General features: G+C 41.4%; 1 protein-coding gene across 2 annotated transcripts in view; it reads left to right on the top strand.

The window, feature by feature from the left end:
- Positions 1 to 9,532: 9,532 nt before the first annotated feature.
- ADCY2 (adenylate cyclase 2) overlaps positions 9,533 to 14,555 on the top strand; it is a 203,536-nt gene continuing 198,513 nt past the window's right edge. For both annotated transcript variants that reach the window (XM_052703931.1, XM_052703930.1), the window contains exon 1: positions 9,533 to 9,872. In XM_052703931.1, coding sequence (XP_052559891.1) covers positions 9,648 to 9,872 — 225 coding nt within the window. In that variant the 5' untranslated portion in view covers positions 9,533 to 9,647. The remainder of the gene's footprint in view (positions 9,873 to 14,555) is intronic.

Here is a 14,555-nt window from a genome sequence, read left to right as displayed (position 1 = left end):
TTTAGAACCGTTTGGAAGTATTTGTATTAGTAAACCAGTTTTTTCTAATGCTACCATAATGATATAATCATTTAGGATACATTTGAAGATCCAACGGGATTTAAGAATATATGGTTTGTTACCTGATACCTACTACTAAGAGACTTTAGTCTTGTTTAATTACAATGCACAATTAGAAATGATAGACTGTAGGAAGGAAGCTTGATCCTATTTACAGTGCCATCAAAAATATCAAGAAGTCAAATATGCAATGAAACACTAATATTGATTTTTCTTCTATCTTTAATTCCTCAGTGATCATTGGTCTATCAGATATTATTTTATTTTGTTCTCAGTTATGTCCAATCATCTGGTCCAGGCTTGTGCACAGCACTTCAATCCACTTGGAAAACATTGGTACAGCTGGGTCTAAGTCTGCTTTCAATAATCTCTGAAAGATTGTGGTGAGAAAAAAAGGTGCTGGAGGAGAGCAATCATTCCTACTTTCAGGAAGAGAAAGGAAAGCATCCAGGACTGATTGGATGATTGGAGTTAGTCACTGTGGTTTTATAAAGTACTTGACCAATGTGACAGCCTTGTCACATTGTAAAACAAGTGTTTTAGTGGATGAACAGAGAGCAATGAATGCTGTTTCTCTTGACTTTAGGGAGGTTTTTGATGGTGTCTCACAAAACTTCCTCTTAAGCAAGCTGACGAAGTATGAGCTTAGTAAAGCTGAGGTGTTTTGAAAACAGAATGACTTGCCAGGCTCAAAATGTTGTGATCGGTAGCACAGAGCCTAGCTGGCAGCCAAACACTATTGGTGTTTGGCAGCTGACAGTGGGATTAGTACTGTTCAGCCTCTTTAATGACCTAGATGATGGGATGGAGTTGATCTGTGGATGATACAAAAATGGAAGAGTGGCTGATATACCAAAGGGTCATGCTGCAATTCAAACAGCCTTACTGGGATCATGTATTTCATTAAGTTTAGCAGAGACATACAGGACCCTGGATCTGGAAGGACTTAATTTCGTACACCAGTACATGCTGGTGGTTGGCTGGCTGGAAAATAAACTGGTAGAAAAGCAGGTCCTGGTGGACAAGTTGAACATTGCATCAATGTTCCTTGTGGCAAAGCTGGCCGGTGAGTATTGCCAGCAGGCTTGGGGAGAATATTCTTGCCCTCTACTCAGTGCTGCAGATGAGATTCCATCTGAATGTTTTCTCCATTTGAGGACTTAGTACTACAGGGACTTGGACATACTGGAGCAAGTCCAACATGAGGCCATGAAGTTGATTAAGTTTTTGGAGGATCTTTCACGTGAGAAGAGATTGAAAAGGCTGGGATTTTTTGAACTCCAGAAGATTAAGGGAAGATCTTAACAATGTGTATAAATACCTGATTGGTGCAGGGAGCAGAGAAGATGGAGACAGGCTTCTTGGTGCTGCTCAGTGAAGAGGAGAGCAGCAATGGGCACAAAATATGAGATAGCAAATTTTTTTCAGAAAAAGTTTTACTGTTTGGATGACTGACCACTGACAGAATGTCCAGAATAATTTGGGGTTGTCTTCCTTGGAGGTATTCAAAATTCAACTGGACATAGTTCTGAGCAACCTGCTCTAGTAGACCCTACTCTGAAAAAATGGAAACATTTACATTAAGACTCTTTATGATGAGGTGGTCCTCAATTATATATATATCAGAAATGTTAATGTTGAAGTTATCTATAAGCTTCTGTTCCAGAAATGCATCAGCAGTGCTTGAATTTCTATCAATGGGTAGATTTGAAGAAAACTTCAGCAGTTGGAATTTATTTTTTAATTAATATCAATGCCTTTCTCTAAAAGTAAATTAGATAATGCTCACATTCTCTAGAGGAGCATTTTGAAATGTCATGTAGGCCTCACTAATGAGGGTAAGGGCTGGGCTGTGTTTGCCAGCTACATTTGCTCTGCAGTTCTCCTTTCCTTAGCTGTAACTGCCATAGGATTAAGGTATGCTTTCAATCCACAATCACTATGTTTATAAAGTATGACGCAGAGCCAGGACCTGACTAAGCTCACACACCCAGTCTCTCTCCACAAAACCATTCCAGGCTCTCAGCTCCAACACCTCTGTCTGTCATTCATCCAGAATCACTGGATTTCATGACCAGAGAGATCTCTTGTCCTTGGTAGTGGTTCAGTCCCTCCTGCCTTGGTTCAGAAGCAACACTTGGTCCAAAATCTTGGGAACCTTTTCTCTTGGCAGTATTCCCCAAAATGGAATCCTGGATCATTACCAATTCTTACAACTTTCTGATGTCAGCTGGGCATTCTTATCAAGTATGTAACAGAAACCATTACAACTTACTGCTTCATATGAGTCAGGAAACCCTCTTTGTACAACACAGTCTATTAAGGTCACTGAGTATTTCAACAGAGATCTGTTTGAGAGGAAGCAACGCCAAGTCCAGCTCTGAATGGAACATGCAGTGTTCATCAAAATGTGCTCAAGATGTGCCATGAGAGAATGAAAAGATGAAATGCAGGACCACTGCAGGAGCAGCAGTGCTTCTATGTTTGCCAGTATAGATCTGGCAAACAGGTAAGCTATGGACAAAACTTACCTGAGGTCCAGATCGAGAGTAATGTAAAACATTTCTGTAGTTTTGTGCTTAAGTCAGTTCAAGCCAAAACAAATTTAAATACTAACTTATTGGTAACATTTCCTAGAGTATTCCGTCCTCAGTTCAAGCAAAATAGTAACTGATGATGGTCAAATACATAGTTGGATAACTATACAAACATGTGCCCAAACAGACTTTTTTGAAGCCAAGAATGCTAGAAAACTAACAATAGCAAATGTTGGGGTTTTTCATAAGTGAAATTATTACTATTCAGAATCTTATTTCATCAATTAATTCTGAGGTTTTTAAAAAGTCTCACAGAAACATTGAAAGTAGTACGTATATACTTTTGCTTATTTTTAAGTATTTTCAGAGTTGAGATCATATCTTGACTTTTTGAAAGATTACCTTCCACAGTCATTTGCAGTACCTGGTAACTTCCTTGAAAATAACTGTAACAGCTACTGAGGGGAAAAAAACTAAACCATGAAAGAACTCTCCAAAAGCAAGTCTTCAGATAAATATGAACACAAATTTCTTAGATATGACTGCAGTTACGCATATTTATTTACTCTAACCATTCTATCTTTAGATTTATATGTTTCTGTCCAGTAGTAAGGGTTAATCAGAGTAACCTGAATAGGTTACTTATGTATATACATAATGGAACCTATTATGTAATTTATGTAGTGGACAGATTTGATTATTGCAATAGCTTTTGAAGGGCTGGATATTTACAGATTTCCTTTACGTGCACTTTTTGTTACTTTCAATGGCTTTTGCAGGTGGAAGATATCACAATAAAAGGTCTACAAACAAAATAATGTTACCATATAGGTGTCTTTTTTTTTTTTTTTTTTTTTTTTTTCAGAGTGAATATGAAGATTGCAATGTATGAGTAAGTAGACTTTCAGTCAGTGGCCTTGAGCTGCATTCAAATAGGAACTTGATATCTTCTTTTTTTCTTTTATGAATTAAAACAATAGGTACAATCTATGCTGTAGCAAAAAATAAGATTAAAGAACCATTTCCTCTAATATCCCACTTCTTTTTTTTTTTTTTTTAAAGTAAAAAAAAAAGTAAAAAAAGTAAAAGCTTACCCCTCCAAAAGCCAGGATCTAGTGGAAGATGTAGGAAACCCACTGTTTATATCTGCTTTTCATATTTTTGTCTCATCTCTGTGTCTACTGCCTTGCACTGACATTAGTCATGAAACAATAGGATCGATATTTCTCACAACATATGTTGTTATTGGTAGTTATCAGATGTATTTTGACAACCATTTAAAAACAAATCCATTTCTTCACCCTGTTAAATTCTTGTTCCTAAAAGCCTCCTGTGCCAGTGCTTGCAGATGAGCTAGAGGCTACGTGAAAGAACATCTCACTTAGTAATTATGAATTTCATTCAGTTTATTGCAATTTTCTTTCTTTTTTTTTTTTTTTTTTTCCTCTGAGATAAAATGTAAGATTCTAAGCAGTCTTTCTTAATGATGCATGTCATATGCAGTTACTATGTTCTCTCTTATGCGTTTCATCTCTGTGGACTACAGTCCTAAATTCTTTCTAAGTAGAGGAAACTTTTCTTTGTCATAGAATCATAGAATCACCAGGCTGGAAACGACCTATAAGATCATCTAGTCCAACTGTCTCCTCATCACTATTGCCACTACAAGCCACTAAACCATATCATGCAGCACGTCATCCAGATGCCTCTTGAATGCTGCCAGGGACGGCAACTCCAGCACCTCCCTGGGCAGCCATTCCAGTGCCTGACCACTCTCTGAGAGAAAAAGTTCTTCCTTATGTCTAATCTAACCTCCTCTGATATAACTTGCAGCCATTTCCTCACGTCCTGCTCATTGTCTGGGAGAAGAGGCCAAATTCCTCTTCACCACAACCTCCCTTCAGGAAGTTGTAGAGAGCAATGAGGTCTCTTCTGAGCCTCCTCTTCTGCAGACTGAACAATCCCAGCTCCCTCAGCGCTCCTCATAAGACTTGTGCTCCAGACCCCTCACCAGTTTCATTGCCCTTCTCTGGACATGGTCCAGGACCTCATTGTCTTTACTGTAGTGGGGGACCCAAAACTGAACGCAATACTTGAGGTGTGGTCCTGGATTACTTGTGTTCTGAAGAATCTGTTTCTAGTTGTGCAATATCACGAGGTAAGTACAGTAACATAGCTCAAGACAAAGCTGTATGACTGATCAATAAAAGGCATTTTTGTATTTTCTGAATTATTCATCACCCTATTCTCTATGCGTTCTAGTGCTGTTAGAGTGTTTGGACTGTTATTGTATATTGAACAGGTCTTTCCTGATCTGCCTATAGTATTGACTTTGAATTTATCCAGCTGGAATTTTGTAAGCTACTTGAGCCTTTTTAAATTTCTCAAGAGTGTTATTCCTTTGCTACTTCCTTCTCTAGATCTCCTACCTAAAAGCAGAATGTTATATTGGCAAGTAGATGGCTTCCTAAAGAACACTACTATGTTTGCACGAGTGTTCAAGTGCAAACTGTCCCAATATGAAGGAAAGATTAGGAAACATAATGGGAGGTCAATGTCTTGAAAATGGAAAGGGATGACATAGTTCATAATTTGGAAAATAAGTCAAATTGTAACTGTGAGTATAAAAACCGGCATGATCAAAATAAGGGTTAAGTTGCAAGAGATATAACTGAAACATGCTTATGGATAATTCTATATTCACTCCCTTCTTGAAATATACTGTGGAGTTAGATGAATAGTGGGTCAGCTAACAGCTGATACTAAAACATCTAAAATAAAATACTAGTCTATTTTTTGCTCCAATCTTGAATAAAAAGATTATCTATGGCTAAATGGCCTATGTAAGTACTATCTGCAATGAAATGTGGAAGATCAGAGACTACTGTGGTATCTTCTGATCATTTGGAACTCAAAAAGCTTCTTTGGTAACTCCAAACCTTATTAGACATTACTCTTAAAAGCGTATGGAGAATGAGCGAAGACCAAAGTTAGATACCAGATGTAAAGAGGAGGAAGGAGAAAACTAAAAGAAGATAAGGTGTTACAGATCAGCCAGACTGTAATTCAAAATAGTGTTGAACAACTCAAACCATTATTTATCTTTATAAAAAGTGAATTTCATCAGATTCCAGATGTGTGAAATCAAATATTTCTGTAGCAAATCAATGTCATTTTTTGAAGAATAAAACACACCTGCTGTTATAATGCTAGGGAGACCAAGTCCTAATAACTAAACTCAATAAAATAAATTGAGAAGAAAAATCCAGTAAAAAATAGCAGTCTTCAATATTAATCAGTAAGAAAAAATTGTGTATCCTTGATGGAGAAGTTAATGTTTTCAGGTAGTTTGCCAATGCTGATTTGATTTTCTTCAACCTATGAGTTTCAAGGCCATAAGGAAAGCCAGACTCCTTGCACCAAGTTTAAGCCTAAAGCTATGGACAAGCCAGATGTATGAAGGCCCAATTGTCACTGCTGTCATAGCAGGGATGGCTCAAGGGCTGGTGTTCCCAGGGTGAAGCAAGCTTGTTGACCCATCTTTTGCTGTGCTGCCACAGACAACTTTTGGAAGCACAGGTTGGCCAAGTGCTGTGTATCATCCTGATGGAAGGGCCTCTTGTAAGGTAATCCAGTGTCCCATGTAGGAGAAGGCAATAGGGATGGGAAAATGGATTATGGGAGTGATGCAGGCTTATGGAGTTTCAATTGAGATCCCTGATGGCAAGGGAGATATGCAAGGAACAGGAGTGTTTCCTGCATCTTGTGTTCCTATTTTGCTCTCTCCTTGAGACCTGTCACAGATCCCTTGACACTGGTAACAAGCTGTGATATCACAGTCACAGAGTAGTTGGGGCTGGAAGGAAGTTCTAGAGATGGTCTGGATGGAAGTTCTCTGGGATGCTTCAAAGCATACTGCCTCTGGCATCTGTTTGCTTAGACAAGCAACTGTAGCCCTCAAGATTTTGTCCTGTGTTGCTCTGCTTTTACAGAGGGACACAGTGGATGCTCAGACACCAGATGCTCAAAAAGCAAAATCTTAAATGCTGTTGGAGTTCCAAGAATACACAGTGGATAGTTTTTGACAATGCTATGTATTAGCTTTTTAACTTGCTATTGTACCCTTTTGGAGAAATAAGGGGAATACAGTGCAGTATAGCACTTCAGCTATTTTCTGAAAGTCATTTGCTCTTTAACCCTAGACTTTTAAATTCATTGCATCTTCCTTTTCCTTTACAGCCACCTTCAGTTAGAGCCTGGCAAGCATGCAGACTGTAGGCTACCTAGGGAAATTGGTCTCTAAAAACATATGGCATTTCAACTTCAACAATGTCAGAATTATCATTTGACTGTAATTATGCTCATTTAATTAAGTGCAACCTAAAATAAAAAAAAGTTAATATGTAATTTAAAAAGTAGAGCATTCAAATTAGAAGGTCTATTTCTGTGTGGAGTTAGGTACTGTGACATTTTTAATTACACTGCTGATGTATAGAATCTGCAGTCTTTAATTACATAACAATGTTATTTGTACATGGAACCCTTTTCTTTAACTATATGATATGCTCTAAGGATTATTAGGAGCTCTGGATATTAATGTGTGTGATCCCAGATGGAGTTTGAAGAATGAATTGAAAGATGCTGGTTTCAAGTGAAGGGAGGAAAAGTAGGTGAGTGAGTCTATTGGGTGGAACAGAAGATGAAGTCAAGTGCAAAGTAACTTAGTGCTTCCTTCTAGTGCAGCTGTTGAAGCACCTAATGTCGAGTCTTTCAAAATTTGAGACAGGTTTATGCTGAACTCATTTTTTCTGAAAAGGCACAAGATACCACTAGGAAACCTTTGGGTTAATTAAGATTTTTGCTGTGGAATTATAATTTTATTTCCTGAGAAATTGCATGAGACTAATATAATGAGAAATTAGTTGTTACAGGCATGATATATTACTAAAAAACAAAACAAACAAACAAAGAAAACCCTGCCAAATCAAACAAATGACATAATCATCATTGTAAACTCCTTGAAAAGGCTTTTTTTGTTCGAGTTCAGAGAGGTGGAAAGTAGTGGAAAGATATTAGAGCAGAATCAACTTGAGTAAAAAAGACAAGCAGAAATGTCATTTGCATAAGCATACTGTGTAAGCCTCAAATATTTTTCTGGAAATGGCTGTTGTTCACATGGAAAAATGTTTTATTTTTCCCATTCTGATTTTTTACACTTTTATGAATCCATGCAAAATCATGAAATTATTCTTATATTTAAAATAAGTATGTGTGATATTGGTCATCCCACCCTTGAGAGATTGACACTCAGAAGCCTTCAAATCCCAAATATTGTGATCTGCTTTTAAAAAGAAGTTTTATGTTGTGATTTTGGTTTGTCTTTTGATACATATTTTTTTAACCTCCCCTTGCTTACCCCACTAGATGTGTGTATGTGACAGTGAGGGTGGCCAACTCCATAATTTCTGAAGTGACTGTAAGTAAAGCATTTTCATGTTGCAAAAATTCTCACACCCACCTCTACTAACTCCTTCCCGGCAATTAATTCTGCCAGAATGTTCTCCCCACATAAATTTGTGTTCATCCTTCAATCTTCTCACTGCTGCTCTTGAGAATTGTTCCCCCTCTCTTTCCCAGCACAGTGGGTGCAGTTGGAACTTCTTTCCACTTCTTCCTCAACTGTGCCTGCTGCCCAGCCGTGCATCTCAGAAGAAGAGCTCCTTGACTTTCACTCCTTCCTTCCAGCAGCTGGAAGGAATGGGACAAAGAAGGTCAGACCTCATCCTTGCTTCAAACCCCACTGCAAGTATCTCGACAGGGTTTAAGAGCTATATATAGTATAGATTTCTCTGTTTTCTTACAAAGCTACTTTATGTACTGCTTCCTCCATGTGAAGTTGTGAACGTGGCAGAGGGAGAAAGCAGCATCAAATCTTAATGGGGAAATTTCAGTCCATACCATTCTAGCTACCTGCCTCCTCTCCTAGCTGGCTTGTGGTCAGCCATGGTTAGCTCTAAATCTCTCATCTATGATCACTCATAATAGCCCCAGATTTACACTTTTAGTTGTATTATAGCGCTCCATGTCCCTCTTGCTGCTGGTTTTTACTCCAGTCACCAGGAGCCACCCTTGTGGCATTGTGGCCCAGTAATGTTTGTGTCACTGTTGTGTCTTCCTCTCACTGTTGAGCTGAGGCAGGCCTGCATCCTGTGAGAGGTTTTAGACTAAAAAAGGGGAGATCAAGATTGAGGAAATTTCTCGATGCAAGAACAGTGAGGCCCTGGCACAGTCTGCCCAATGAAGTTGTGTCCCATCCTGGAGGAGTTCAAGGCCTGGTTGGATGATGCCTGGGCAGCTAGGCTGGTGAGTGGTACCCCTGCCCCATGGCATGGGGTTGGAGCTGGGTGGGCTTTGAGGTCCCTTTGAATGCAAGCTGCTCTGTGATGATCTGTGCTGTGACAGGGGCGTTCACTGGGTTGGGAAAAGAGAACTGCTTCTGTGTGAGTGCAAAACTTTAGCTGGTAAACATTGTGCATGATGGACACGAAACTTTGGTGACAGTACTGCAGCTTGTTCTGAGTGCCTGCTTTTTAGGAGTAACCAAGTCCTTCAGAATAAGGCAAGGGGCCACACCTAAAGGCGGGGAAAACGTGTTTTGTTGCTCCAATATCGAATTTTGACAAAAATCGATGTAGGGCTTTACACCAGAGATTGATCCGTGTGGAAAAGGATCTCGTGGAACACACCTCGGACGGTAGGAACCACACGACATCTTTCCCGGGCATCTCCCGTAGCGCTGAGGGGACACGGGGGCAGCGCTCTCGCCACCCGGAGCAGCGGGCGCGGCATGTGCGCGGGGAGGCGCTTCCCGGCGGCGCCCAGCCCCGGGTCGGCAGCGCGGGGCCGCGGCCGCCCTCCCGCCCGCTGCACCATGCCGCCGCGGCTCCTCCTCTCCGCCTCCCGCGCGGGAGCGCGCCCCGTTCCCCTCCCCGGCTGCCTGCAGCAGCGGCGGCGCTGAGGGAGTTGCGCGGGCTCTGCCCGGCGCATCCGATGTGGCGAGAAGCGATGATGGGGAGGAGGAGACGCCGTTACCTGCTGGAGCGGGCAGAGCAGGCGGGCGGCTGCGGGGTGGGCGGCGAGCAGTCCCGCTCCCGGGACTGGCTCTACGAGTCCTACTATTGCATGAGCCAGCAGCACCCGCTCATCGTCTTCCTACTCCTCATCGTGATGGGCGCCTGCCTGGCCCTGCTCGCCGTCTTCTTCGCCTCGGGGCTGGTAAGGGACGCGACGGGTGCCGGGGACTGGACGGAGCGCGGAGCCGCTGCGGGGCGAAGTTGGCGGCGGCGGCGGGGACCCCCGGGCAAAGTTGGGCGCCCGATGCGCGCGGGCGGGGCTGGAGGCGAAGGGAGCTGGAGGGAGCGGCGGGCGCTCCGAGTTTAATTCGCTTAATTCGCTGGCTCTGCTTCCTTCCAGCTGGCAGAGTGGCCAGCTGACCTTCTGCTTTTGCTGGCGGGGTTTAAATCTTCTTCCCAAAATGCGAGTAGTCACGTTTGGACGGCAAGTAGGCAGCTGGCCGTTGTTTTCTTAATACCCCCCCCTACAATGATTCAGTTCTCCAGCGTTTGACCCATTTTCTCGAGGGAGCCTTCGCTGCTCGGGGAGGCGAAGTTGGCTGTGCGCGATGCCCCCCGTGCGAAAGCTGAGGGCTCCCGGCCCCGGGAAGGAGCGCGTCGCGGAGCCGCTGACAGCTGGCATCGCGGCTCTGGCATAGCAAGCCGGGCCGCTCTGCCCTTGTGCCGAGCGCGAGGGAGAGGCTGCAGAGGGCAGTAACATTCTTGCTTCTTACGGAGTTTTGCTGTTGGTAGTGAGTAGGGGCTGCTTGCACAGCTGTGGGCTTCGGAAGTAGCGAACGGAGATTTGAGGGGTCTCAGTTTTTGGTTTTTCTTATTCCTGTTTAGGTATTCGGTCTTTTGGGGAGCTTGATGTTTATTGAATACAGCTAACGATCTGTAGGAGCGAGAACAAGTAGGTCAGGGATAGCTTGCTGCCTCTCCTAGAGGCGTTGCACATAACGTTGCTTGAACAGATAGAGAACCCTGCTTTCCTGCTTGTTTTGACCAAACTTTTGTCTTAAAACCTGCAGGAAGTGGTTGCAGGACTTGCTACGCTTAGAGTTAATTGCCGACTTATTTCCTTTATGTATTTGTCTTAATGTTTTCAGTGCTTTGTTTTGTAAGTGCTATTCCTACTAAATGCAGAACAGGTGTAAAATTGCTCAGGTGAAGCCAGTAATATTAGCAATGGCTCCAAATTCAGTTGCTTAATGCTTAGATGTTTCAGCTGTGGAGTTCTGTGTACCCAAATGCAAAATAAACAGTGTTTAATTAAAATGCATTGGCTGGAGGACTTATCCATCAGGGCTGGAGGGTGACAGGGGGAGAACAGCCAGACTAAGGCATGGGCAGGTGTGGGAGGTATACAGTATTAACTCCAGCCAAGCCGGCACAACTTGGGTTTGACAGCTCTTAGCACTGAATTTCAGCTCTTTGTCATGGCACGACCTGTAGCTTGTTGTCACAAGTTGCACCTGCCTTTTTCATAATTCAATTTCTCAAAGTAAGTCATTCATAGTAACAACACTGGCACAGTGCTGGTTCAGAGGACTAACTGAAAGTTCTGGAAACAAAACAAAGATCCGACTGCATCTTGCCATGCATAGTGCTACAGAAAGAGTGAATTTTATAGTTCAGTCTGCATTTGGAATTCCAGACATACCGGAAAACAAAAAAAAGAATGCTTTTAGAACCTTTTTCCTGAGCCTTATCTTCCTGTGGTTCACAACTGAGAGGGTGAGTGGGGAGAGAGGTGGGGTTTGTCCTTAAAGTTTCCAGTCAGCGGATGAGAGCGACTTCAGGCGCAGAGAGAGCTCGTCTGTGCTGACTTTCAGCCGCAGGATGTTGGGCAAAATCCTTTGGAGGCCTGCCCAGATGTTCACCTAAAAGCCTTTTATTATAGTCGAGCTCTAGTTGCATTTGGGATTGAAAATATTTCTAAAGGTTTTAGTTCTGTTTCTCCTGCATGTGGCTGAAGAACTCTCTTGTTGTAAGGCTGTGGAACCTTGATTGAGTTTTTGTGCCTGATAATATGCAAGTGTCTAGTAGTTATGAGCATCTGAGCTAGGAGAGCCAGTGCTTCTATCCTTGTCTTTATTTTGCATGTCTTGTATGTATGTGATTGCTTTGACAGCATATTTACATCTGTAAATGGAAGTGAATGGAAATAGTTCTGTGAAGGTCTGTGCCGTGCATTTGAAGTTAAAGGAAATCTTTCTCAACAGTTGTTTCCTTTAGATTTCATACAAAGCAGCGAAGATTTTACTGAAAATTACTTAAGCCTGTTGTGGAAACAAAATTCCAAAGTGACTCACTGCAACACTTGATTCATATTTCTCACTTTTATTTCAAAGCACAGCTTAGGATGCAAAATGTGAGATCGAACGTTTTAGGAAAAAAGTGGGTATATATGAAAGATGAACCCTTTTTATGTTCTAGGCTTTCTAATGAGAAGATGAACCCGATAGAAGTGAGAGGTTTTCCTTCCACTTTATTTTTAATTCAGTTGTTAAAATATATCTTGGTGAGATCTGAATTCTCTTTTTAAATTTTATTTATTGAGGAAGAACAATGTCTGCTTAACTACTCCCCAGCAGAGCCAACCACACCGGGATGCATTCCACTTATTCAGCTCTTTCAACCTGCCAGAATACCAGCTGTAGTCTTCCCGGTTTCAGATGAAAAATTTATAAAAGCTGTTGCAAAATTACAGTAAACAAGATTACTTACAAAGTGTGCCTGGAAATCAGATTACTTTTCTTTCAGGCAGCGTACTGCTGTTGTTACTGAGAGTGGTTTCTTGGGAGATTTTTGGTTTTGTTTGTTTCAGGAAAATAATGTGATTTTGACCTTCAGGATTAAGCGCTCTATCTCCTCAAACACTTGATACGAGACTCCCAGAGTCCACCTGTGAGATGACCATTCAAATCGTGAAGCTTTGCATAATGTAATGATAGTATCAGCCTTTGTATTTCCTGTGTCAAAGTATCCTCTGTATTTCTCGGTACCTGGTGTGAATAGAAAACTGGCAAAATGAAGTCAGGCTTCCATGTTTAGCTGCTTTAATCGATAGAGAGTAAATTATTTTCCCAAATCTGTGAATGCCTTCCAGTGCTTAGAAATGCCAGATGTCAGGTTCATTTTCTGTCTGTTTACTGTCTTGATCTTTTAATAATATAATGTGTAGAGCAAACTCATTATTTTCCTCCTTCACCCTTTTTAGTACTAAAAGCATCCCACCTTTTAGTAGTATCTAGAACAGCTATGTATCTGGTCAAAACATATCTGTGATACCTGCAATTTATAGGAAAAAAAGATTAAACTGACTAGTATTTTTAAAAATATCTAATGTAAAATATCAGCATATCTGAATCTGCTGTTGTGATGTTTTGTTTCTTATGCAGTTAAACAAAACTCTGGTTGAAAACAGGGTTGATGCCCAAACTGTACAATTTATTAGAACACTGTAACTTTCACAAATATAATACATGCATGAAATATATATTTTCTAGACATAAAGACTGCACTATGGTGTAGATACAGGCTTCAGTAAAAGCAGTTCTGTAGTATCTGAATCACTTAGCACTGCTAAGGACCTTGTGGTGAAATGAGACCCAAGTCTGTCAAGACTTTTTGTTCTGTTTTTCCTGAAATTCAGGGGCCACCAATCTGCTGTGAGATATATATTTCTTTCAGTCTGGTCAGTGGTCTTTGCTGAAACACTGCAAGCCTGAAGTGCGGGGTTACATTGTCAGTAGGTTTATACCCTTATCTGCCTTCAGAATTCTTGCTGCTACAGGTGATCCTGTGAAGGCTCTTAAGATGTGGTTGTTGATATGCTGTGGAGCTGGAAGGTATCAATGGTCAAGTGGAGTGTGTGTTGAGCGAAGAGTCCTTCCACGATGTGACATTGGGATGCATTCCCTCTCCTCAAGTGTTATGAAGTTACTTATCCTTAGCTGCTCAATAGTCTGTCTTCCAAACCACTTGCACAGAAAGAAGAGGGTCAGAAGAGTCCTGTAAGCATCTCAGGAGAGTGCCTTTTTCTTGGGGCCATGATTAGAATGACAACAACAATCCTCCTTTTCTCTGATGAGTCTAACTGTTTAAAAGAAATCCTTATACTTCTGGCAAAAACTGGCCAATCAGCCAAACCTAGAACTCTTCCAGATTGCCGTGATTAGAATTTCATCCTAAAATAGAGGGGGAAAAGTCTTCAAGTCCGTGTGGAAAACGCAGCTTAAAATAGCAGAAAGAAGAAACATGTTCATTCTCATCACAGTGTCTCAAGTGATGAGGTGCCTGCAGATGGGCTTTTACTGCATGATTCTGGTAGTGTCCTTGTCAGTACTTTAGATCTAAAAATTCATTCATCCACACCAGCAGGTCATCACAGTGGTGCTGTGGTGATGTTATACTCTGTTAATGAAGTGCTCTGTTGTAACTAATTGTATAGAGCAATACAGCTGTGTTCTAGGTTCACTCATAATGGAAATTTCAAGAAATCTTTTAGGAACAGCACTGTATAATTTATAGCACATTTGGTTCTAAAGCAACAACTGTCTTCCCCAGATCCAAGTATACTCAAGCCTTTGAAAGTGTTCCTTGGAATCCCTGCAGACTAACAGTGAGCCAAAGCATCTGCTATACTGTTTTCAAACCCCAGCATATCCATTCCTACAAGAAAGAAAACTAAGGCACAACAAAGGTAATGAAGGAGCAAAATCCTCATGAGTTGAAGATCAAGCTGAAGGGGGGCTGTTTGCCTACTTGTTGTGACCACAAGGTGTGCTATCTTAAACTCATTCTGACACATTAATTAAGCTATTAAGATGAAGAAGAATTC

Source organism: Tympanuchus pallidicinctus, unplaced genomic scaffold, assembly GCF_026119805.1.
Source record: "Tympanuchus pallidicinctus isolate F22 unplaced genomic scaffold, pur_lepc_1.0 scaffold5, whole genome shotgun sequence".
Classification (NCBI taxonomy): domain Eukaryota; kingdom Metazoa; phylum Chordata; class Aves; order Galliformes; family Phasianidae; genus Tympanuchus; species Tympanuchus pallidicinctus.
The sequence above is the reverse complement of the archived record's forward strand: the minus strand, read 5'-3'. Positions and strand labels throughout refer to the sequence as shown.